We start from the raw sequence: 22,890 nt of genomic DNA, 5'->3' as shown, positions 1-22,890 counted from the left end.
AGTCACTTGCCTATATTACAGCGTTAGCACTAGTTGATGATGTCAAAATAAGTGTACATTCAATTCATGAATAACCACTGGGACAGTTATTACAAGACAGCACTCTATGCTATCATCTTCCTAAAACCATCTCCATAATAGACATCGTTCTTTTAGTCCAAGTGTCTTATTTCATCAACAAGTTACCTCAAATTTTGTTTAATGCTTCTCTGGTACGTCAATGCCAAATAACAACATTGTTCTAAAGACACAAACTAATCACATTTAGAGACATTAAATTAATTATTAAAAGACATGTGAAGTTGAAGGCGCTAATGTATATCTATGAATTAGAGCATTCAAGCCTATATCTTTGTGGAAATGAGTTTGTATATTTATGCCGTCTGGCATGATCTCCAGGAGTAAATGGAGTTGTAAATGATTCTTCGAGAAAGTTATTATGAGATTCAGCGAATTTCCTGAAGTGTTTGTGCCAATTATGGAGAACATTAACATTTTTACTGAATCTTTTGGCAGAGGATTCCAGCTTTTTGTTTGTTGTTGTTGCTTTTTTATCTCTTTTATAATCAAACTACTGTGCCACTGCTGGGAATAGTGTCTTCGTACCACGGTTACTTGTATCAATAGCTTCACCAAGAGAGCTTATGTCACTTAACTCATGGAGTACTTTTGTAACAGCATGAGAACCTATGATATTGTTTATAATTCATTATGTTTTTGTTGTGGCATAGTGCAGCTTATGAATCTTCAAACATTTTCCGTATTAGACTTGCAGTACGTATCAACGTATAAGACTTGCTGTACGTATCAACGTATAAGACTTGCATAAGACTTGTTTAAGACTTGCAGTACGTATCAACGTATAAGACTTGCATTATTATCAACGTATTAGACTTGCACTACGTATCAAAGAATAAGACTTGCACTACGTATCAAAGAATAAGACTTGCACTACGTATCAAAGAATAAGACTTGCGCTACGTATCAAAGAATAAGACTTGCACTACGTATCAAAGAATAAGACTTGCACTACGTATCAAAGAATAAGACTTGCGCTACGTATCAACAACTAAGACTGATGAAGAGTGACCATGTGATAAGCTAATGTTGAAGCACAAGCCTTCATAGATCTCAAAGAGTGTTTCAGATGAAACAAAGTTTTGACTTTTGCAGAAGAAGCGCGTGTTCTTCTGCTGGCAACAGGATGTTCTAAATCAGTTGCTGTCCTTGTTGACAATCAACTTTCACGAGTCACTAACAACATGCTGAGCATTGTCTGCACGCCCATCACGATCTGATAATTGACATTTTCTTTTTAATTTAATACTGCCACTAACGTATCTTCAATACAAATTCTTATTATTATACGCTCACATGGCAATAGCCAGCAAGTAACTTTGACTGGTTGATTGGTTGATGCTATGAGGTATAGGCCACTATCAAGTGCATTTTATCATGCCACATTGTGTTTCCCAAACTTTTTTTTAACGGAACACTTCGCACATTCTGAGAATGTATCGGAACTATTCGGAACACTGATTATTTTTAGGTTGGATTATTTCCTATTGTTTAAATATAAAAAGAAAAGTAATTAAAAGTAATTAAATGACATTCTAAATCTAGCATTATTATTTAATTTTAAGTATAAAACTAAATTAAAATTCATTGTCATCGTAGAACGACTATGGTTAATCTCCGAACACTTTTTTATATGGCTGTGGAGCCCTATTTTGGAGAGACACTCCCTGTCGTGCGCATCTTGCTTGGTATTTTCTTTTGTGCATCATAAAGTTTTTTTAGTTTTAGTTTCTAATGATGCGCTATATTGGTGTCATTGCTCTCTTGTTTTGCCTTGTGATGGAGTTCTCTTGTTTTGCCTTGAGATTGAGTTTTCTTGTATTGCCTTGAGATGGTGTTCTCTTGTTTTGCCTTGAGATTGAGTTCTCTTGTATTGCCTTGAGATGGAGTTCTCTTGTATTGCCTTGAGATGGTGTTCTCTTGTATTGCCTTGAGATGGAGTTCTCTTGTATTGCCTTGAGATGGTGTTCTCTTGTATTGCCTTGAGATGGTGTTCTCTTGTTTTGTCTTGAGATGGAGTTCTCTTGTATTGCCTTGAGGTGGTGTTCTCTTGTATTGCCTTGAGATGGAGTTCTCTTGTTTTGCCTTGAGATGGAGTTCTCTTGTTTTGGCTTGAGATGGAGTTCTCTTGTTTTGCCTTGAGGTGGAGTTCTCTTGTTTTGCCTTGAGATGGAGTTCTCTTGTTTTACCTTGAGATGGTGTTCTCTTGTTTTGTCTTGAGATGGAGTTCTCTTGTATTGCCTTGAGATGGTGTTCTCTTGTATTGCCTTGAGATGGAGTTCTCTTGTATTGCCTTGAGATGGTGTTCTCTTGTATTGCCTTGAGATGGTGTTCTCTTGTTTTGCCTTGAGATGGAGTTCTCTTGTATTTCCTTGAGATGGAGTTCTCTTGTTTTGCCTTGAGATGGAGTTCTCTTGTTTTGCCTTGAGATGGAGTTCTCTTGTTTTGTCTTGAGATGGAGTTCTCTTGTTTTGCCTTGAGATGGAGTTCTCTTGTTTTGCCTTGAGATGGAGTTCTCTGTTGTGGTTTTCTTGCCCCAGTATTGGGGACGCAGGCTTGGGACTCTGCAGGAGTCGAGTCTGATTTGTAGGCTGTGTTATGATAGTTGACTATCGTCCATGGCGTTGGATGTAAGCCCTGATTGACTGTGGCAATGAGATTAAGGTGTGCTATAGTTCATTTGCATAATATGTATAACTTGTAGTTGCCGTTGTACACACTATTAATATTTATTCATCATTCATGTCATAATATTCATACATTCATTAAACTGTTGAACGTTTTCTCTTGTTGTTAGCTCATGTAAGTTAACGTATCATTATCATTAATATTGTTCATGTTGAACAATTGGTTGTTCCGTTGAACGACATGTATTCGATGTTCAGCTAGCCATAGTTCTAAATACTCTTATTCTTTGTTTGATTTGAACTGATCACGAGGGGAGCCCGGGCATGTAAATCATACCCAAGATTAGCCTGAAAGACCCTCGTGACACTCCCGTCCACATATATTGCAGGTCAAGGTGGCGTTCGCTTTTGGTGGTAGAGGAGCTTGCCTTTTTCCGTGTGGCACGCTTTTCTTCAAGAGCTGAGGCCCATGTTTTCTCGCTGTCCATAGCTTTCTTGGTCACCCTCTCTCTCCAACTAGTGCGGTCTAAGGCTATGTCATCCCAATGGTCAGTATCAATGTTCACTGCTTTTAAATCCCGCTTTATCACATCCACGTAACGGAGGTGTGGGCGACCAGTTTTTCTTGTGCCAGACGCAAGTTGCCCTTACAGAATGATTTTCGGGATACGATTTTCCTCCATCCGGCGAACATGTCCGAGCCAGCGCATTAGGCTTGATCACATTAACGATACTATGTCTTTGAATAGCAGAACTGCTTAGCTTTCAGGCACGACATTGACAAGCCAATAGCAGGTGTTAAGCCTGTTACTGTACCTTGTAAGAAACGGAAACAAAATAATGATAGTATGTTTTCAAAGATTGTGGTACTCTTCAGACATACTCGACACCAGAAATCATTTAATGGTTTTATTTTTGTATATTTGTTTTAAATTAAAGTCAAATCAAGAGCAGTTCAAAGTTTATCGTGATGTCATAGAATTTTTCCATTTTCGAGAAGAGCTAATGAAATCAATTCTTCTGTTCTGCCTTTACTGTGGAATTATTTCTCCTATAGGCCTACTAGTCAATTACTCCAATGGTTCATGGAACACCTAGTCAGGTCTTATTGTATTACAGTTTGGGAAACAATGCTATAGAGGATCTATACTAATCAACCCATTAAACAGTTGTCTAGTGGGGGAAGCTTTACATGTTTTGATCTTTGTTTAGGCCTACATAAAAATAGGAAGGACTAAATTCAATAAATAGAAAAAATGCTTTTGCAGTAGACAACCGTGAAAACCCGGATATTGTCACAATTTAGGCAAATGCGGACGGAGGACATGACCCAAAAAAAAAAAGGACATGGCATCCTTTAGCCGGACGTCTGGTAGCATTACTTATATTCCCTTTGTTTTTTTTAATTTAAAGTATTTTTTTTTATTTTGCTTGTTAAACACTTCCATACAGTCTAATTCTTCCTGATGATCATTTCCATTACAACGAATTATTTTTCAATGAACTTATTATTCAAGTAAATTTCTAATTATTTTACTGATAAATATAAATCTAACTATTCATTAAAGACGTTTTAATTTTCTCTATAGAACATGAAGGAAAACAGGGAGTAGTCGAAAAGCCTCTTCGTTCATATGTCAACTTTCTGATAAATGTCAATGTTTAAATTCCTTAATCTTTTATTTCAACCCCCCCCCCTTGATTGTTGTTTGAAGAATATCATTCAACTGAATGATTGAATGATACTCATCCACTAAAAACAATAAATAACTTTCCTCCGTAACTCAAAAATGATAGTCCTCCATTTTGAACCTAAACGTTCGTGTAGTAATGCGACCTAAAATATAACTCACTGCCCTATACAAACAAGCGAGATAACATTATGAAAATGACTGATCGTTTCAAAAGATGTCATTCTAAAAAAAAAGAAACTACTTTTGGCGACACCTGGCTGTGTTTACACAGTTACCAATTGGATAAATAGACGAGTTAGAGATAATGAGGAAATACATTTTACTTAGAGATAAGATATTCGAGTTTGAATAAAAACAGCCACTCCCAATTTATAGAAGACAGTGAAGACACACATTAGAAGAGATTTATTCTATGAAATAAATTGTATATGCGTTAAACTAGTTGTAACCGAAAACAAATTGATATTGTGTATCAGATATTCACCAACATCGATCTGTCCCAGTGGCTCTACCACTTTGTTTCCTTTATACTTCAACCGAGACCATTCGTTATAAAAGGTCTCTATACTGACCTGCGACGTGAAAACCTGTGGGCAGTCGAGACCAATAGCTCGTACAGAGCAGTGACGTGGCAACGAGACACTGGATTCCACTGCCCACAGGTTGTGACATTGCAGGTGAGTGTTCAGTCCTTCCAATCTGATCTTAAACACACCTTTCCAATCTGATCTTAAACACACATTTCCAATCTGAACTTAAACACACTTTTCCAATCTGATCTTTAACATACCTTTCCAATCTGATCTTTAACACACCTTTCCAATCTGATCTTTAACACACCTTTCCAATCTGATCTTTAACACACCTTTCCAATCTGATCTTAAAGACACCTCTCCAATCTGATCTTCAACACACCCTTTTTCCAATCTGATCTTCAACACACCTTTCCAATCTGATCTTAAACACACCTCTCCAATCTGATCTTCAACACACCTTTCCAATCTGATCTTAAACACACCTTTCCAATCTGATCTTCAACACACCTTTCCAATCTGATCTTAAACACACCTCTCCAATCTGATCTTAAACACACCTCTCCAATCTGATCTTCAACACACCTTTCCAATCTGATCTTCAACACACCTTTCCAATCTGATCTTCAACACACCTTTCCAATTTGATTTTTTCTGAGCTTTTAGTCTTCAAGTCCTAGTTGTTGTAGATCTGCCTTCACACCGTCCATCCATTCGAGATCAGCCTTTTGGTAACCTGCTTTAGGATTTTGTCTGCCCATTTTTTTGGCGCCTTCTATTCTCTGACACTCTTTTAAAGTGACCTGCCCAGAGTAATATGTTCTATTAGTTTATTTTATTTATGTCATTATCTATGGGCCTTTATATAATGGATTTATTTCCTGAATTGGTGCGTGCCCTCCAACAATTTTTATCCAGTGGATTGGTCCATATATTTTTCTAAGGATTTTTATTTATCAGCAATGCAGTTGGTTGTGTGGCTGGCTGTCACCAAGCACTCGACCACAAAACTGTTTCTCTAGAGTTTCTCTGTTTCTCAATTTGTTTTCATGTTTCTCAATGTTGTTGTTTCTCAATTTCTCTATGCTTCTCAAAAGAAAGTAGATTTGGTCTGGAGATGTAAATGTATCTGGTCAGTTGCCAATGAATTTGGTTTCCAGCTTAATTACGTTGACTTAGAAATCCTACTTGGACAAACTGGACATCTTGCCAAATTGTCAACCTATGATCAATACAAAATATCGGCTGTTTATTACTTCAGATTTGACGTCGTATGACGTTGCGATGGCTGACTAGTCGTGTGATATGCCTTATGGATTGTCATCTCTGGGATCAGGCGTTGAAACTCTACCACCCCTCCCCATGTAATAATCTTCCAATCTGAAGGGACATCCGAAACACGTAAAACATAATACGAATGTGGCTCACTGGTGAAATAATTTTAGAATCCTCGACTGGACGAAGTCTAGATCAAGTACACATTAAGGACGATAGCATTACAAAAAAAAAAAAAAAAAAAAGAAGGCAAGAAATTCTAGTTCTACTTCCTGCGGAATTAATAAACCTACATTCACCTGTATAAAGATATAATGTAGAGGAGTTCCGTTTTAAAAGGTAGGTTGATTTTACCAAGCTAATATTAACTCTCTCCGTCTGACTAGTCAAACTCGTTTATTTCTCAATCTTCACATTACATCAAGTTGATACTTTTGTACTAGTACTGTTGTCGATGACAAAACATGAATCCATTTTTTTAAAAATCAATCAATCATTTAGTCATAATTAATTAATTTTGTTTAAATGGAAAATGAAACAAAGCTACCGAGAGATACGCCTTACAATAATGAGAGAGATGGCCAGGACAGAAGAATGAAAAGTAAACTAGCTATAATACATTAAACACTAAACCATAACTTACAAATAGAAAAACAAACCAAAGATAGAGGCACATTTCTTATACGTAGGCCTACAAGTGCTCCTTCTTCTCTAGTGCCATTAGAGAATTGGGTTACCAATGACTTGACAGAGTTTAAATCATTGATTAACATTCATGACTAGATTGCTTGTTTTTAGTTGATTCTTGTTTTTTCTGGAACTAGAAATAAGTGTGCAAAATTTCAATTTGATCTGAGATTGGGTGTCGGAGAAATAATGTGTACAAAAATTCAATTTGATCTGAGATTGGGTGTCGGAGAAATAACGTGTGCAAAATTTCAATTTGATCTGAGTTTGGGTGTCGGAAAATAAGTGTGCACAACTTCAATTTGATCTGAGTTTGGGTGTCGGAAAAATAAGTGTGCACAACTTCAATTTGATCTGAGATTGGGTGTCGGAGAAATAACGTGTGCAAAATTTCAATTTGATCTGAGTTTGGGTGTCGGAAAAATAAGTGTGCACAACTTCAATTTGATCTGAGATTGGGTGTCGGAGAAATAACGTGTGCAAAATTTCAATTTGATCTGAGATTGGGTGTCGGAGAAATAAGGTGTGCAAAATTTCAATTTGATCTGAGTTTGGGTGTCGGAAAAATAAGTGTGCACAACTTCAATTTGATCTGAGTTTGGGTGTCGGAAAAATAAGTGTGCACAACTTCAATTTGATCTGAGATTGGGTGTCGGAGAAATAACGTGTGCAAAATTTCAATTTGATCTGAGATTGGGTGTCGGAGAAATAAGGTGTGCAAAATTTCAATTTGACCTTAGATTGGCTGTCGGAGAAACAACGTGCGCAAAATTTCAATTTGATCATAGACTGGGTGTCGGAGAAATAACGTGTGCAAAATTTCAATTTGACCATAGACTGGGTGTCGGAGAAATAACGTGTGCAAAATTTCAATTTGACCTTAGACTGGGTGTCGGAGAAATAACGTGTACAAGCCTTTGACCAGACAGACAGAGTGAGTTGAGATAAAGTTTGCAAAAGTTATTGCATTATATGTTTACCCAAGAAATGCATATTCATTTTCGTTACTTAAAACTAGTGTTAGGTAACTCTTGATTGCATGAATAAATAGTACAATTAATAGCGAATGACGGCATTCTTTTATAAAATGTAAATTATGTAAATCTATCAAATAATCAATAAAATGCTGATCTGACGTATAAATATAGTTTAATTTGCCAAAATGTCCTTGTTATTATGTATTAGGTTTATTAATATCTCAATGTTTAGTTATATTTATTTATGCATTATGTTCCTACAGGCTATGGCGTTTATGCACAGAATCCACAAGGCCCTAGTGTTTGTAAGCGCCTCTTCTGTCATTGCTATTGTATTCTTCCTGTTTCCGTCAAACATCTATCTCTCAAGTTCACAAGCGAATTCCTTACTTCTCACTGAGAAATCATTCTCAACGCTTAAACCCAATGACACACAGATTGTTCAGAGACCCACCGAATACTTGCCTACAGGTGGCACACAGCTCATTGAGAGATCAACCGAGTACTTACGTACGAGTAGCACACAGTTAGTTCTGATGACCAACTCATCTTTAAAAGAGAGCGAGCTACTTCGATCTAAGTACGACAGGTGCCCTGAGTGTTATCGCGCAGCAGTTCGTGATGTGAGCGGTGCTTTGGTTGAGGTGCCTTTGTCGAGTCAGCCAGGGCAGCCCCAAGTTTTCAATAAGCCCAGGGAGAGCGTGGTCAGCTCTTGGGTGATGCACTCTATCCTCACGCCTCGTGTCTGCAGTTCCAGTCCACCTTATCTTCTTGTTCTCCAGATGTCCGTTCCATCAGAGATCAACGCCAGGAATGCCGTGAGAGAAACTTGGGCCAGCGTGGCCTCGGGGCGAAAATGGCCAAATCGCGTTGTCAACGCCGACGTTAAAGTGGTTTTCGTGATTGGGCATGGCACCAGCAACGACACAAGGATTGACAAGGAGGCTGTATCTGCCGAGTCAGCCACCCATGGAGACATTCTCTATCTGGACATGATGGAGTCCTACAGGAACCTGACTCTCAAGGTCGTGTCCTCTTTATATTGGGTAAAGGTCACTTGTCCTGGAGTCAGGTTTGTGGCCAAAGTGGACGTGGATACGTTTGTCAACGTCCCACTTCTGGTAGACACACTTCTGGTAGAGGAGATCAAGTTGAACTTTGCCATTTTAGGTTATGTCTATAAAAAAGAAAAAAGCGTGGTCCTAAGGGAAGGTGCCTGGGCTGTGAGTGAATCTCTGTTCCCAGGGCCGTATTATCCAGTCTACGCCTCTGGTAAGTGTGTCCAGTTAAAGAGAAATAATTCTCTGATTTTAATACTTGAAACATCTTGGGAAAAATTTATTTTAAATAAAATGAAAACTTCTTAGTGTCTTTTGTTATTTAAAAAAAAATTCTCAAGGATTCAATTTTTTTAGGATTTTAAATGAGATTTTTGTTTGTCTACAACTTTTCGTACTAAGATTTTATTGTTTTGTGATGTCCGTTTGTCTGTCATGTTTAGATCTTCAGACCTAAAGTGCTATTGAACATTAGATTTTGACTATCGTCCGTTTTGTTCTCAAAATAATTGTCTTCTGACATGTAACCTTTTTTTTTTCCTTTTTTTTTCAATAAATATGTACCATTATTTTTTTTAAAAGTTTAAAGTTATCTTCTATAAAGGTTGTTTTCTTTCAGGTTGCTATTGGTGAAATCTTGACTGTAGGTCCTTTTTACAAAGTCTAATTTGTCTGTCTGTCTAGGTGGATTCTGTTGCACGTTTGTTTTCTCCCACTTTTCATTCTAGGATCAAACTGAAATTATGCATAATCATTTTTAGTAGACAATAGATGAATCAACCAAAAAGTTAGACAAGTAGTTAAACAATTAGTGGTAATTTATAATTGTTGTTTAACATAAAAGGGAGATAATCCTTGCAGTTTATCGTGCGGTACTTTTCCTTATTTTAACTTTGTTGTTGTTTTTTTTTAAGGTAATATCAGGTGACCGAGCCTCGTTCGGATGAATAATTTGTTAAGGAAGGATATATACCCGAAGTCATTTTGGGAATATTGTTGTAATTACGAAAATGAACGATCGGGTAAAGACTATCAATCCGAAGAGTTGCTTTTTCGTTTTGTCAGCTCTCAATGTAAATGTACATGGTGATTAGAATAGAAAGTCCCCCAAACAGTAGGCCTATAGAAAACCACAGCTTACGTCTTAACGTTTTACATTGCTTCTTTCGCGTAAAACTATTGGGCTATTTTAGGCTTGGAAGAAAGTCTTTGCAGTGTAATTTCTAAAATGGTTACTTTCTGACATTTCATATTGCAATTAATATATTCATTATGTCTCTGAGACATGGACACTTTACAGAAAACAACTAAGACTTCTTGAGTGCTTTCACCAAAGATGCTTGCGCTCCATGATGGAGCGCACTACAAATAGCGATGTCCTTGCCAACGCCGGTATGGACAGTATAGAGGGGCTTCTTATGGTCCGACAGTTGCACTGGGTAGGGCACGTATCCCGTATGGGAGACGAATGTATGCCAAAGGCAGTCTTTTTTTGGTGAGCTAAAAGGTGGTCGACGTAACAGAGGCACCCCACGGAAACGATTCAAAGACCAGCTTAGGCGTCAATTTTCTTTGGATGACATAGAAGAGAGCACCTGGTTGTATGCGGCCTCCGAACGAGACAGCTGGAGGTTACTCACGAAGGCCACGGGATACACATTTTAGACCAAAAGAAAATCTGCTGCCGAAGACAAACGCAGACGGCGAAAAGAAAATCTAAATCGACTACCTGTGGACAATGGTTATGCTTGCCCTGGATGTTTCAGAATATGTAGGACACAGCTGGGGCTGCGCAGACACGGGAAATACTGCATACCTTACTAATCTTCGGACTTGAAGACAAGCCTTATTATTATGACTTTAGTAAGAATAATCAAGTGATGCAAAATCTCTAAATTATAGTGTAAAACGTGCACCTAGTAACAAAGTATAATCGCGCATTTTTTTCTAAGAGACTTAAAAACATCGCGTTAGTATTCTAAAGAATCGTTATTGTGATGCATCTCTGTTACTCCGAAAATCTTTCAGTTTACTAAAAAAAAAAAAAAGATTGCCAAAAATATGTTCGTCTCCCATACGGAATAAGTGCCCTGCAAAGCGTGACTGTCGGATTATAAGAAGTTTATACCATTTTGCAAGAATATCGCTGCTTGTATTGCGGTCTTAGGTGAAGTCGTTCAAGAAGTCTTAGTTGCTTTCTATAAAGTACTCATGTCTCAGATCCACAAAGAGGGGTTGAGAGAATCACTGGTTGACACTGACTTTTGTAGACAGGCGAAGCGATTTTTTCGCCACACTCTCGCTTGGAGGCGTCCAAAAGCACGACTATCCCTGATCACATATCAACCTCTCTTAAGCAATGCGTCATTTGATACTATGCTTCCCAGATAATGTGAAGTTATCTACCGCTTTAAGGGATGTCTATGCGCGGTGATCTTTGGGCTGATTAAGTTTTATTGGGTGACTTCTAAAACATGACTTCTGTTTTACCGAGTTTATAGGTTAACCAAAAAAAAGCAGCAGCATGATGAAAATTTTTTGACCGCGAGCTGGATATCATCAGGGTCAACCTTAGGCCTATGCAGCCGCAGTGCACCCCGAAGGTTCAAAAGTCCCGCGCTAATTCTAGGTGTAAATTATTAAATTAAACCATTATACTTTATCATAGGGTTCCCGTGGTCTCATTGTTTTCAAGAAGCTCCTGGAAATCTCCTGAAACTCATAAAAATGTCCTTAAAAAAAGACAAAAATTGTCATTTTGGGGTGACAATCAATATGTAAACGCCAGTCCTACGCGTGATATAAAAAAAACTGCATCGACAGCTTTCATTTAATAAAAATGTAATGCAATTACGAATTTATTTTCTAATAAAAAATTTTATTTTCACTTATTATCCTTATCCCTACCCTTACTTGTCCGCACGCAATCCATTTCACATTTCGCAATTGTTAGGGCCGGCCCTGGTTATGCAAATAAGGCATAGATAAGCAGTGTTATGACCATTTCCTATGTTTTGGTATGGGACAGTAGACTTCGAAGCTTAAACACATTGCAATAATTCACCAGCAAAATAATAACAAAGTAAAAGCTACCTACGGGTGTACTCAATTAAAGTGTAAACAATTTATAAAGCCTTTAAAACACAATAACTAATCATACATAAAGATATTTAATTTCATTATTTTTCTTCCATAGTTTCATAATGGATCAATGTACAATACGATGGTGCGCAAATGTTTAATTACGCCAATTGAATCATTAAAACTTTTTCTTGTTTGCGAAGAAATGTCTTAGTGTACTGCTGTGAGCCGAGTGACCTAAGCGGTGTCAAGTTTTTTTCCCATTGACGTCATATAGAAAATTTTCATTCATAAAACATTCTAGCCAAAATTAATTTTTCGATAATGAGACATTTTCAAACCAATATAACGGTCGACCTCGAGTTTTCCCGATGTGGCCGATGAGCTGAGATTTTTTTTCTCATCAATATACACGTACCTTGAAATTTTAAAGAAAATCGTTAGAGCCGTTTTCGAAATAAAATTTATATATAAATATATATACATACATACATACAAGAATTGCTCGCTTAAGAGTATAGGATATTTTTTGTTTGCTTCCCTTTGATCATTTTAAAAACATCCCTCTTCCCTAACAACCAAAACGTTGACCAGCTTCGTCAACCTGCCGAGTTCAGTAGAGGCATCATTGCTGAGGAAGACAAGAGCAAGAAAGATTCAGATATTGCTGAAGAGGTTTCCCTCCGAAAAGAAAGAAAATATCAAATGCAAACTGCTGTCAAGCTGATGTCAAAATCATTTCTTGTCACGGAAAGAAGAAAAATCAGACGTATCCAAAACAATTACTTATAATCACAATCGAGAGTTCAGCATCGATTGATGGAGGATGCTGACAAGTTCAAGGAGCGGTTAAAAATTAAACGAATTTGTTTGAAATGTGAGACCTGACCATATAGAATGTCACGTGACCTATCTGGAGAATTACGCAACACCTCCCAAGTTGGATGTTTTGGCTTATAGGAATGGATCAGCTGAGAATATTAGAAGCCTAAATGAGGGACTACAACGCATTTTAGAAAATAAGAATAACTTTCATTGTCTAATACCACAATAGTCAATCCAATACAAGCCACAAAGATGGTGCTGTTGCTAGACGATTCAAAGTCTAGACGAGCGTTAGTTGACTAGGTTGTCAACATTGCCGATCTAGTTCGTCATCATTTGCTAGATTCTTTGTTCTGGCATTATGAGTAATTTTGGAAGAATATGAAGAATTACCTACATGTTTTTTTATGACAAAGCAATACATGAAACCAACAGTAGAGTGACGATTCATGTTTCACTTTGAACTGAAACATACTATTTCTACCAGAAGGAGAGTAATAGCCTAAAAATTCAAAGGGATCCTTTCTTTATTGTGCTGAGTAAAATCTAGGGAAATCCTTGCATTAAGAGGACTCTTTTAATCCTTCCGAAATGGAGAATGGAGCTGTAAACGACATCTACATGTTCATAAACGCACCATTAAGAAGATTCTGTTAATACTTTGGATACATTTAAATTAAACTGTTTTAGGCCTGATGCTTGCCCATCTAGTGGACGCAGAATTGGTGATTGCTTGTGGTTCAACTCTCAAATATGATCGCAGACAGAGCGAGCGGTCAAAGACTTGCAAAATTAACAAATTTCTCAACACAAGCTAATAAACAGCTGTTGTAACGAATGTCTAATATTCCTCTGATAATTATGTACATTCTTTATTTGTATAAAACTAAAATGAAAGTTATTTTCGGGAATTCTAGACAAAAGGTCATCACTAATTCCCCCGCTACAGCAGAGGCGTAGTGAGCGAAACGTGCGCCTGGGGCAAAGTACTTTATTGGCGCCCTGCCTCCCCATTTTCAATGAACATCGCATAGAAATATAGGCTTATAAATAACAAGTATTTTATAATAATATTATACCAATAACCTTAGAATGTATTAATTGAGTAAAATATCTACAATATTCTTTTTGGCGCCTCTCTGCATGTGACATCCAACTGATGGTGGCATCCGGGGCATCGTGCCACATTGCCTCCTCACTACGCCTCTGCACCACAGACTTTTAAATATATATATATATATATATATTATTATATATATATATATATATATATATATATTATAAAGTAGAATGTGTGGAGTATGTATGTATGTATGTATGTATGTTACTTATAGACATCAAAACCGCTTGACCAATCTTGATAAAACTAGGCAGGAATGTTCCTTGGGTACCAACTTAGACCTTAGTGAATGTATTGTAGCCCTAAAACAAATGTAAGACCCTCAAAAAAAATAAAGTTGTCCGACTCTATTACAGCTATAGTATTTTATGGATCTAGGCCATGTCTACAATGTTGACATAAGAAAAGATAGAAAGGATTTAGACCTAGATCTAATTTTAAGAAATACACTTTGCGCAGATAGTTTTTTACTTTGACACATGAAAATACAAAAGAAGATCCATTGATTTCATTATATAATAAAATTAATCTTCAATTTTGTGTTTCAAAAGCATTTTTTACATTAATTAGTTCCTTATATCTGTGATTACAGATTTCCTGACGAACATTCTTTCATTAGACAATACCGTAATGAATCGCGTACTAAAAATTAATTCGTTTAATTGTTTACTTTATAATCCCATCCCTAGATCTAAAACTCTAATTCAACTCTAAGATGATAAAACTTCTCTTCGCACAGATAGTTTTATACTTTAACACATAAACATATTAATTAAAGTCCATTCATTTCATATTTTGATCAAATAAACATTCAAATTTGGTTTTCTAAAGCTACATTCGCCTACGAAAGCTGCGAAACCGAGTTGAGATAGGCCTAGATCTATATTCATTCATGAATCGCGTACTAAATATAATTTCGTTTAATTGTTCACTTTATAATCCCATTCATTTAACAAAGCTATCGCTCTTTTCGTTTTTAATAGATAAGAATGTATCGACTTCGGGTAAACCCATTTTCGCAAACCTAATTTTATTTTCGTAGCGAAAGAGAAATAACGTGAAAGGATCATTAGCTAAGTTTAACATACATATAAATCCAATCCACTAGATTATTCAAAAGCATTTTTTACATAAATTAGTTCCTGATATCTGTGACTACAGATTTCCTGGCGAACATTATTTCATTAGACATTACCTAATGAGGCTAATGGTTACACATTAACACATCTCTCTACTGAGTCTATTCCTAGGCCTAGGTCTAAAACTCTTATTGAACTCTAAGATGATAAAACTTCTTTTCGTAAAGATAGTTTTATGCTTTAACACATAAACATACTAATTATTGTCCATTCATTTCATATTTTAATCAATTAACATTCAAATTTGTTTTTCTAAAGCATTTTTAATATATTCGTTCGCTGTTCGCGAAAGCTGCGTAGCCGTGTTGAGATAGGCCTTTATTCATTCATGAAAAAAAGTTCACGCATGCGCAGCACAGAATGAACTCAATAGTCTATTAAAGCTCTAGATTAGTGTAGATTTAAATCTATGTCTTCCTCAAGATCTACTTTATACTTTATACACATGAACATACAAAATTTAGTCTATTCATCTCAAATTTTAATCAAATATATGTAGGCCTACAAGCAAATGTTTTAATTTTAAAAAAAAAATGGATTTAAGCCTATTAGCTATTCTGATTTGATAGCTTCATTCACACTATTTTTACATTGACACATTCGCTTTACTTATTACATTATTATTTCGTTTAATTGTTTACTCTCACTCTCAGTGACTATATCGACAGTAATGCGCAAATAAAGACCCGCGGGTCGCGGGTAACATATGTCTAGTATATATATATATATATATATATATATATATATATATATATATAACAGGGATTTGATTGCATTTGATTGTCATGGAATAAAACATTGGTCAAAATCGAACTCAAGACATTCTTGTTACTGGCGGAAGCTCATCTTCACAGCCAGTTTTGAGACTTTCACTTTTTGATCAACTTTTTCTACCTCTATCTAATAGTATAAATATCATGGGCGTAGCCAGGGGGGGGTTCTTGGGGTTCAAACCCCCCCCCCCGAAATAAAATCCCCCCCCTGGGGGGGGGAGTTGGAATTTAGTGACTGATTTTTTGCTTTGATTTTGTTATTTTAGTTGAGATTTTAATACTAAACCATCACTTGCCCTAGCAAAACCAAAGGGGTTTTAAGTTTAAAACCCCCTACCAGGGGGGTTCGAGTTTAAAAACCCCTACCAGGGGGGGTTCGAGTTTAAAAACCCCTACCAGGGGGGGTTCGAGTTTAAAACCCCTACCAGAGCGATTCGAGTTTAAAAACCCCTACTAGGGGTTTTGAGTTTAAAACCCCCTACCAGGGGTTTTGAGTTTTAAACCCCCTACCTGGGGTTTTTGCAGTTAACTCCCCCTCTTCTATAAAACAAAACAAAAAAAAATGCAAACGAAAATCCCCTAATTCCAAGAGCACAGTTAAGGAAGATTTTGATTTTAAAACCCCGTCTAAAATTTACGATAAACCCCCTCTTCAATATAAAAAAAAGCTAATTACGCACTCAAAATGTTATGAGCGTAGATAAATGGGTTTTACCTCTTTTTAATAATAAAAAAAAAGCAAATTATACACTAAAAATGTTATGAGTGTAGTCTATGGGGTTTTGAGTTTAAACTCCCCTCCAGTGGAGTTTGAAGCTAAAAAGTACCTCTTCAATATAAATAAAAGAAAATTACTAACTCTAAAATCTATGAGCGTAGTCAAAGGGGTTTTGAGTTTAAACCCCCCGCCATCTTCAGTGTAAGAAAAAAAGCAAATTACGCACTCAAAATGCTATGAGCGTTGCCGAAAGGGGTTTTGAGTTTAAACCCCCATTCAGAGGGGTTTGGTGCTAAAAATACATCTTCAATATAAAAAAAAAGCAAATTACACACTAAAATTATTTGAGCGTAGCCAAGCCAATCGGGGGTTTTGAGTTTCTTCTACAGATGGCTTTTTTTTTTTTAAAGTTTAAAACCCCTCCAGATGGTTTTGAGTCTAAGATCCCCCTACAGAGCATTTTGAGGTGGAAAACTCCCAACAGAAGATTTTGACGATAAAACTTCTCTTTTCGATATAAAATCTAAAGCAAACTAAAGTCACTTAATTCCAAGAGCGTATTCAAGAGAGGTTACACATTTTTACCAGTGGCAGGGCTCCATTAATAAACTGCAATGAATAGTCATCTACCGAAATCGAAAAACACTAAATATAGCTCAACAAAAATGGCTAAGACAGATTTTAGGAGTCAGTTATAGAGATCGGATCTAAATCAAGGAAATCCTATGCCGAACTGGGGGTCGACCCCTTAGTAAGATTGTAAGAGAACGACGCATGAGGTTTGCGGGACATGTTCTCCGACAAAATGAATTACACATAAGAAGAGTTGCAATGATATCCTAGTACAACTTGACGCCACTCATTCATGGAAGTCCTCATGGTAGGTGGGAAGAGGCTTCAGACATTACCAGTGACAGATTTTTATGGAAACTGCTTGACCTCAAATTCTCCGAACGGCGTAGGAGGGTCTAAGTCAGTAAGAATAGCACATTAGGTTTTTAAAATAAAACTTTTTAATAGCATTAAAATGGACTGTAGATACCTCAGAATATGCATTTTGTTCGCTTTCCATACCAGAAATAGTGCTTGGCGGCGAGGCTTCGCCCCGCGCTGGGGAGCTCCTGGCGCTCCCCCAGACCCCCTTGCTAGTAAGGGCGGGGAGTCTACAATTTTATGGAAACAGTTGGATGGCAAATGCGCCGAACGACGAGGGAGGGTCTAAGTCAGTAAGAATAGCACATTAGCTTTTTGAAATAGAACTTTTTAATAGCAGGAAAATGCACTGTAGATACCTCAGAATATGCATTTTGTTGGTTTTCAATATCAGAAATAGTGCTTGGCGGCGGGGCTTCGCCCCGCGCTGGGGGAGCTCCTAGCGCTTCCCCAGACCCCTTTGCTAGTAATGTCGGGGAATCTACAATTTTTTCACTAACTCATGGAAGAACCTATTCTAGGGCACAATAAACGTCTTCCGAAAGAATGAAGGGTCAGAATGTAATAAAGATTATGTACACACACACACACACACACACATAAATACATACAAATTTTTTTTCGCGGGGGAGGGGGGGGGTCGGTGGGGGGGGGGAGAAAAAAAATCACCCCCCCCCCCCACCCACCCACCCCCCGAAAAAAAATTCTGGCTACGCCCATGATAAATATATATATAGTATATATTATATACTATATATAATTTTTGTTTGTAATAAGATATTATGCCGCTATATAAATGTCTGTTATAATGTAGTGCGTGAAGCGTGGTCAAGAGGCTAAGTACGCTTGAATTTGGCTTGGCTACCTATAAAGGGGGCTCAAGGTTCGTCACCCGACTCGAGCAGATTTGTGTTTACTGAGCGCCTAAAGGCAATACGGAAAACATTCTCCCAAATACCCCCTTCCCCCACTGGCCCACAAATGAGATTGGGCCAAAGCGCTCTGAGGATGCTATAAGCATGAAAGAAGTGCTATATAAAGCTATATTAATAATAATAAAAAAATAATGTACAAAATGGGTTTTTATATATGTTAGTGATACTAAATATAAGCTTTCTATAACTGTAGTACTATATATAATTTACTTTTTAAAAAATATCTTAACAGGCTGCGCCTACATTCTATCTCAAGAAGTGGTTTCAAAGATTGTGGAGGCTGCTCCATACATCCCCATGCTCCCAGTAGAAGACGTGTTTCTGACTGGCATCATGCGACACGTCATTCAATGTCAGCTCTTCTCACTGGACCACTACTTCACTCACAAGCTGGACCTGAAGTGGAGCGTGTGCAGCATGTACCTGGACCAGAAAATCATGGGCACATCTTGTGACGAGGTCAAGCTAAGAGAAGTTTGGGGAAAATATCAGCGAAGTGACGGACAGTGCTCTTGAGGACGTATCTTAGGTGATTATATTTAAAAAAAAAAGATATAGTGATCAGTGATGGTATAGTACAGGTTTAAAACACCTGAATGATGGCTGCGATCTGTGATGATTGGAGAGAGATGGAAAAAAACAAACTTTAAGAGCAGTTTAGTAGCTTAAAGTTATGGGTAACAGTTTTACGACATAAAAATTCTGAAACTTTAAAAGGGCACTTAAGGCGGTGGTTTTTCAACTAATTGGTCACCCCGTGCTTAATAGAGAGACTGTGAAGTCTTTTTTTTTGTTTCAGGGAATGATAAATATGTAGTATTAGCACTGTAGTTAAGATCTATATTTGAGTATTCATTAAGTAGAAATAAAATTATTTCTAATATTTAAAAACTTCATTATTAAATTAGATGTCTTGTAACTTCCAGTTAGAACCTAGGAAAACTTATATCATGACGGATTCTGGGACGTTTATTTGCAGAATTTATTGCTATACGTTTCTTTAAACGTTTTTTTTTTTTCTAATATTTTTTTTATTTCAAAAGCGGTCGAATTTCTACGGAGAGACAGTCTATCATCGTTTTGTTGACGTCTTTTGCAAGACAGAAAAAAGGCCCGTAACAAGAGTTATGGGGAACTACGTAAAGATGTATGTGATTACCCATGACTCAGATAAGGTATTGGAAACCTGACAGTTTGGCATGATCACTGATGATTCAGACAAAACTGCTTTTCACGGCCCACCACATAAATTGCATAAATGCATGGTGACAATCTGTAATATGTGTAATGTGCTACGCGTGTAATCTGTAAGATGTGTAATGTGTTACGCGTGTAATTTGTAAGATGTGAAAATGTGTGCCTATATGCTTTACAAAAACTAGTAATAAGTAAGATGATTAAAGTGTAAGGCATGTAGCCTAATGTTTAGTGGTTAAGACGTGTAATTTGAGAGTTCATTACTATGCAAGATATGTTATGTGTAAAATATTTAATGTGTGAGATATCTAAAGTGTGTAATGTGAGATATGAATAATGTAATGTATAAGAATATGTAATGTGTAAGATACGTAATGATATGTAATGTGTAATATATATAGTGTATTAAATATGTAATGTGTGAGAAGTCTAAGGTGAAATATAATAATGTGCAAGTTGTGTAATATGTACGACATGAGGAATGCAACTCTAGCACCAAAGATGGTGCAATAAACATAAATACATTCATGGTGATACGTGTTGTCTCTAATGGTAGTGTAGAGAGTCGATCCTTAGACTCGTGTCCAACAAAATGTTAAATACATTCATGGTGATACGTGTTGTCTCTAATGGTAGTGTAGAGAGTCGATCCTTAGACTCGTGTTCAACAAAATGTTAAATACATTCATGGTGATACGTGTTGTCTCTAATGGTAGTGTAGAGAGTCGATCCTTAGACTCGTGTTCAACAAAATGTTAAATACATTCATGGTGATACGTGTTGTCTCTAATGGTAGTGTAGAGAGTCGATCCTTAGACTCGTGTTCAACAAAATGTTAAATACAATGTTTACAATTCCTCTTCTCAGCTTGCACATTTTTATTGGGAAAAATAGAAGGTTGGAAGCACAAAAACAAACAAACTTGGTGAACACGATTCTCGAAAAGGGCTGTAACGATTTTCATAGAAATTTGACAGCTTATATAAATCTTTGACCATTATAATTTTTTGAGTCATAATAACCTTATAATGAACTATGGTCCGGAGGTCAATCTTTATCTTGAACACACAAACGTCAGCGGGTATTCGCGCGTGTTTACATTAAAGAGCGAATTTAAAAAAAAAAAAAGAACGTCATAGATGTTCAGAAACATTTTGCGCACTGTCTTTTATGTCTGTATCTATAGAATCAAGCAAAAATCTGTCTTTTAATGTTGCCATATTAAGTACAAAGTAATCGCGCTTACACAAAGAAGTCGTCAGCTTCGTGAAGGAGGAATAGTAAAAAACAAACTTTAATATATTTTACGTGTTTATCCATTTCACGTACTTTAATAAATAATCAAAGTAAAAAAATAAAAAAATCTATAGTCAGGCTGTTATGTCCAAACTTTGAGAGTCATATCCTGTCTGTGACTCGGTGATATCCGGTCTGTGACTGTGTTATCGGCCTGTAACAAGGTCATATCCGTCTTGAGACTCGGTCATATCCGGCCTGTGAATTTGTGATATGAGGCCCTTCCAACGTTCTGCCCACAATACTCTATGACACATCAGAGGGTCGGTTTCAATAAACATTTTTTTTTTAGGTGAGGCGTCCCGCGACACAAGAATTGGACATTTATGTGTCTATCATGCCGAAAAAAGTTGTACAGCACTGACCAAGACATTTTGATAATTTTATCAATGTTTTTATTTTTATAATTTAACTTAATTTTAATAAAAAAGTTTAAATTAAAGATTTCGATGCATTAAAAAAATTCAATGCTTTTATTTCATGTTTGGAATAGATTTATTTAAGATGTTCATCTCTCTGTGGCATTTTACGTCTCGAGAGAAAATCTTTCCCTTTGAAACTTCTTGTGTGACTAAAGAGGCCAATCCTTGATACACAGCTGCGGTCACAGGTTGGGCATATGTAATCACCAAGAGCTGTTGCATTTTCACCCTTCTTTCTGCTTCTGTTGTGTATGGCATCTGCTATTCGAAACCCTTCCTTTATGCTCTCTCTCCATGTGGATCTATCCAGTGCTTCTATTTTTCCCAGCTGCCAGTGTCGATTTCTAAGAGCTTCATGGCGCGTTTGCATACATCTGTATACCGTAAAAGTGGGCGACCAGCGGCTATCCTGCCTTTTGGAAGTCGACCTACTGGCATTCTACGAACGTGGCCCAGCCAGCCAAGGCATTTGCTGCTGGTAACACAGCGATGTTCTGGCACCCTGCTCTTCGTAGCATATGGTTGAAAAAAAAATAATTTTTTATTAGCTTTTTGTTCTATCCGGTATACAAAGGACGTGTTGATAACCTATTTGTTTTTTTTCAATGGCGTCTGATCATCTTTATGCACTTTTAGCGCTGCTGAATCAAAGTTTCTAGACTCTTTCATTTGTAACACAAAATAATTTCAATATGGAGGAAGCATTAGACGTCGCTGTATGACTAAAAACTTATTTAAAAGAAAGCAGTAGTTAAGGAGATTTGATACGAATATTAAATATTAACTGCAACGCTTTGCGCTTTTGTTAAAATTATGGCCCGATTCGTTTTGATTGAGTTGGCAACTGGGAAGCGCACTTTAGCGTCCTTGACATTATTTGGTTTATCGTGAACAAAATGCTAATACAAAGTTTTCTGGTCAATGATTTTGTGTGTTTTAGTTTTAATTGTATTTTGTATGCTTGTGTGTGTGTGTGTGTTTTAGTTTTAATTGTAGTTGTGTATTTTGTGTGTGTGTGTGTTTTAGTTTTAATTGTATTTGTGTATTTTGTGTGTGTGTGTGTTTTAGTTTTAATCGTAGTTGTGTATTGTGTGTGTGTGTGTTTTAGTTTTAACATGTATTTTGTGTGTGTGTGTGTGTTTTAGTTTTAATTCTATTTGTGTATTTTGTGTGTGTGTTGGCTTACATAATTTTTATTAATTATAGCAGAGTGGTCAAACACACAGTGTAATGGAATAACAAATACTAGAAAACCACTATCTTGGCTTTATTCAACAATATTAGGCTACAGTAAACAGTAAACAGTCAACGAATACAAACAGGCCTCACATGACACTGTAGAAGTATTATGAAGACACATACATGGACCTTCTGACACGTTGGACACACGCAGAAAAACAACTCAGTTACACCACACACAAATACACAGAATGGTTAAACACACAGTAACTCTTGACATACAGATACATGTATCATCTGTTTCTGTGGCCTACAGTTAACGAGCGTGCTTAAAGATCTCGAA

The 22,890-nt window shown here is 36.8% G+C and overlaps 1 protein-coding gene across 5 annotated transcripts; it reads left to right on the top strand.

Moving 5' to 3' along the window:
* The first annotated feature begins 4,767 nt into the window (after positions 1-4,767).
* On the top strand, positions 4,768-22,665 carry LOC106051264 (beta-1,3-galactosyltransferase 5-like). Of its 5 annotated transcripts, none has more exons than XM_056044719.1 (5): positions 4,768-5,076; positions 6,030-6,546; positions 8,135-9,143; positions 18,686-18,982; positions 21,239-22,665. In XM_056044719.1, exons 3-4 carry the CDS (start codon positions 8,138-8,140, stop codon positions 18,967-18,969), a joined length of 1,290 nt encoding a protein of 429 aa, XP_055900694.1. In that variant the 5' UTR covers positions 4,768-5,076; positions 6,030-6,546; positions 8,135-8,137; the 3' UTR covers positions 18,970-18,982; positions 21,239-22,665. The 5 variants fall into 5 exon arrangements, with proteins under 5 accessions (XP_055900694.1, XP_055900690.1, XP_055900691.1 ...); XM_056044715.1 differs by lacking the exon at positions 21,239-22,665 and adding an exon at positions 19,497-20,233; XM_056044716.1 differs by lacking the exons at positions 6,030-6,546; positions 21,239-22,665 and adding an exon at positions 19,497-20,233.
* The last annotated feature ends 225 nt before the right edge of the window (positions 22,666-22,890 follow it).

The sequence above is a fragment of the Biomphalaria glabrata genome, chromosome 10, assembly GCF_947242115.1.
Source record: "Biomphalaria glabrata chromosome 10, xgBioGlab47.1, whole genome shotgun sequence".
Taxonomy (NCBI): domain Eukaryota; kingdom Metazoa; phylum Mollusca; class Gastropoda; family Planorbidae; genus Biomphalaria; species Biomphalaria glabrata.
This window is presented reverse-complemented; position numbering and strand designations above follow the sequence as displayed.